Below are 3,271 nucleotides of genomic sequence, written 5' to 3' on the forward strand. Positions count from 1 at the left end.
ACAAGGCAGTTAGTTTCTGGATGTTTTCTGGAAAAGGTTCAAGACACATGGAACATAAAACCCAGACAAGAACAAAGAGCAGAGAAGTGGAGACTGATGCACAGGTGAAGGATGATGAAGAAGATGCTGTGCCCTCAATGTCGAGTGCCATTTGTGACTTCAGTTGATATGTCAGATTCAATATGACACAGTTGCTGATTATTGATATTCTACATTAAAAATATTTTTCTTATTTTATTCGGGCTACTTAAATTCATTTTGGGCTAGTAAAAACCAAAGAGTACCTGCCCGAAGGGCTACCAGGGATTTTGAAATTTTGCGAGCCCTGATTAGAGTTCTCAGCTTTTTGGTAGGAAGCCGCTCTGAACTGGCCTGTGGGCACATGTATTAAGGACAAAAGTCGATTTGCATTCAGGCAACATGGTTTTCTCTGGCTTAGTAACTACTGTTAGTGCTTTGCAATCCTTTACACCACCCCATACTAAAGAGAGTAATAATATTATTGTAACATGGTACTAAGTAATGTGTTACTGCCCAGCACAATTTATGAGGCACTTATGAAGCACACTTTCATACCTGCAATGTGCATCAGACAGTCTTGGAAAGATTTGGAGAGATAACATGTGGTAAGAGTTTCTCCAATCAACTTTCTGAATGGCCCTGTGTGTCTAAAAGAGAATGTACAGGCTAGAAGACTTGGTTAAACTTCCCCAAAGTTGACACATGCAGAAACTCTGGGTCATCTTTAGTTCATCATCCATCACACACAACATATTTGAAATGCTGATGAATCTTAAAAGCTCTGTCATAACACGATGAAAACGGAGGAGCTGCAAGAGCACTCTGTTTTGTTAGCTTGGTAAGGATATGTTGACAGTGCCCACTTATTAGGGAAAACTGCACAACTACCAAAATATGAGAAAAACCTAGCAATTACGATGTAGTTTAAAACAACAACACCACTAAATACAGCACAATGACAGATTTATATTGAAATGAAAAATATCTAGTAAACTCATAGCTCAGTGGTGCTTTTGAAGGTAGTTGGTTTGGGCAGCGTAGCGTACTGAGCAACATGTGAAGTGAGATGATCTGGTACAGGCATCACCTGAATCGTATTCACATTTTTTAAAGTAAACTCTCTTTGACACATTTATTTTAAAAAAGAAAAAAAAAGTAATTTTTGAGAACAGTTTACTAGTATTCTCAATAAAGGAACACGTGGCTACTTTGAATGACACCCATCTACTGAGTACCATCCTAAGATTAAGGTTAATTGTTATCAAGCTCATGAAAGAACATGTTCCGTTTTACATCTAAGCACATACCCGACACACAGTACATGTGTATACTAAAGCAGCCTTAGCTGCTGCCTTCTGATCGTGGCCTTTGCTCTTCTTGATCTCTGCCTGTTTTTTGGCATTCTTCTGCTGGGACTGGAACTTCTGGTGCCCACGGGCCATATCAGATTCTAGACCTAAAATTATACAGAGGTTTGATGAGCACAACGCCATGAGTGTCATGAAACAGATAAGAAGACTTTAAAACCTAAGGAAATAGGCAGTTAGACCAGCGTCCGATCAAACAACTGTGATGAGTTACAATTTAATACAATGATCTTCAAAATGTGCAAGACAGTGGCTGTGAACCATCTTCTAGATATGGTTAATGGCTGCTTTTTTGGGTCACAGGGATAAGACAAGCTGAAAATTTCCCCAAAGAAAATTAGACTGTAAAAATTCAAGGTTATTATAGACAAAGTACTTGAACTAGATTAGTGCTAAAGTTATGTAAACTTTATTTTGGACCGACTGTCATGAGGGACCAGATGTTCATTAATACACTGGGGTCAATCACCAATCCCAAAAGGATCATAACAGTGTGGAATAACCACTACTCTTCGCTAATTCACTAGCTAATCTTTTACACTGAAAACGTTATTGTAACTGCGCTAATTCACCAGCTAATCTTTTACACTGAAAACGTTATCCGCCCTTGAGCATTGTGTGGGTGACGTGAGGTCAGTCTCCGTGCATTGCCCTCCTGCAATTAGCATTATGTAACATCTGGGAATTCTTGTTGAGCTTTATGATTAGCCAATGTTGTTAGCCACCGAGCGTTCGTGTTAAGAGCGACTACTGAAATGGGCTACCGTGAAAAATATAGTCGTCTTAATTACACAAAATTAACGGTTTTGTGGTAACTTTATAGCACAAATGTGACATGCAGTTCATCTTCTGCTAGCTATTCCTTCTGTTAACCGCTAGCTATGACTACTACTAGGTTAGCTTTGTAGAAAAATATGAAGGGACACCTACAGAAAATAGGACATTTAATTTGGGGTATTATAAATAATAATAAACAACATATAAGTGACTTACCAGTATAGATGTATAACTGAAGATAAACGCCAAAATAAAACACAAAAAACACTACGTTAAACCCTCTGGAGCTTCCGCCACTTCCAGTGTGGTTTATCTTCAATGTGCTAATGCGCAAGCCAAAGCCGCGGCGATTCTTTGGCTTCTTCTTCCTCTCTTCCTACTTCTTTTTCTTCTTCTTTGTGTTTAAAGGCGGGTGGCAAACCAACTTTCAGATCCATTCCCGCCACCCACTGGACTGGCTCATTACACTAGCAAAAAAAGATTTAAGATTCAAGATTTTTATTTGCCATTTATGCATAAACAGACAGTCTAGGCATATAGGAATTCTTGTGCAGGGCTCTCCTGGAGTCAAGTAAAGAGTCAAAAGCCAGAAAAAGAACACCTAGGCTAAAAATAAAATTACATAAGAATTAAAATAGTAGCTGTGTGTACAATGTGTCCATAGCAGGTAGTTCAGTCCCAGTGATCCTCTCTGCAGTGTTTATGACCCTTTCTAGAGCCTTCCTCTCTGCCTGTGTGGTGTTACCATACCAGACTGTGATGCCAGTAGTGAGGATGCTCTCTACCAGTCCTCTATAAGCCTGGGTGAGAGGGCGACGGTTCAGACCAGCTTTCCTGAGCTGTCTGATGAAGTATAGCTGCTGCTAGGCTTTCTTCACTGTGGCAGCTGTGTTCAGTGACCAGCTCAGGTCAGATGTCACCTGCAGGCCCAGGAACTTGTGGCTGTCAGCCCTCTCCACCTTAGTCCCTTTGATGGTCAGGGGCAGCAGAGGGGAGGAGTTCTTCCTGAAGTCTACTATTGGTTCTTTTGTCTTATTTATGTTGAGGATGAGGTCATTCTCTTCTCCATAAAGAAGAATGTCATTCACCAAGCTTCTGTAACCCGA

General features: G+C 40.3%; 1 protein-coding gene across 1 annotated transcript in view; it reads right to left on the reverse strand.

The window, feature by feature from the left end:
• Positions 1-2,532, reverse strand: part of LOC109963871 (zinc finger protein 706) — a 4,356-nt gene extending 1,824 nt beyond the window's left edge. Inside the window, exons 1-2 of the mRNA XM_020606774.1 lie at positions 2,382-2,532; positions 1,329-1,477 (exon numbers count right to left, since the gene is read on the reverse strand). Coding sequence (XP_020462430.1) covers positions 1,329-1,463 — 135 coding nt within the window. The 5' untranslated portion in view covers positions 1,464-1,477; positions 2,382-2,532. The remainder of the gene's footprint in view (positions 1-1,328; positions 1,478-2,381) is intronic.
• Between the last annotated feature and the right edge of the window lie 739 nt (positions 2,533-3,271).

This window comes from Monopterus albus, unplaced genomic scaffold (genome assembly GCF_001952655.1).
Source record: "Monopterus albus unplaced genomic scaffold, M_albus_1.0 scaffold81.1, whole genome shotgun sequence".
NCBI classification, from domain to species: Eukaryota; Metazoa; Chordata; class Actinopteri; order Synbranchiformes; family Synbranchidae; genus Monopterus; species Monopterus albus.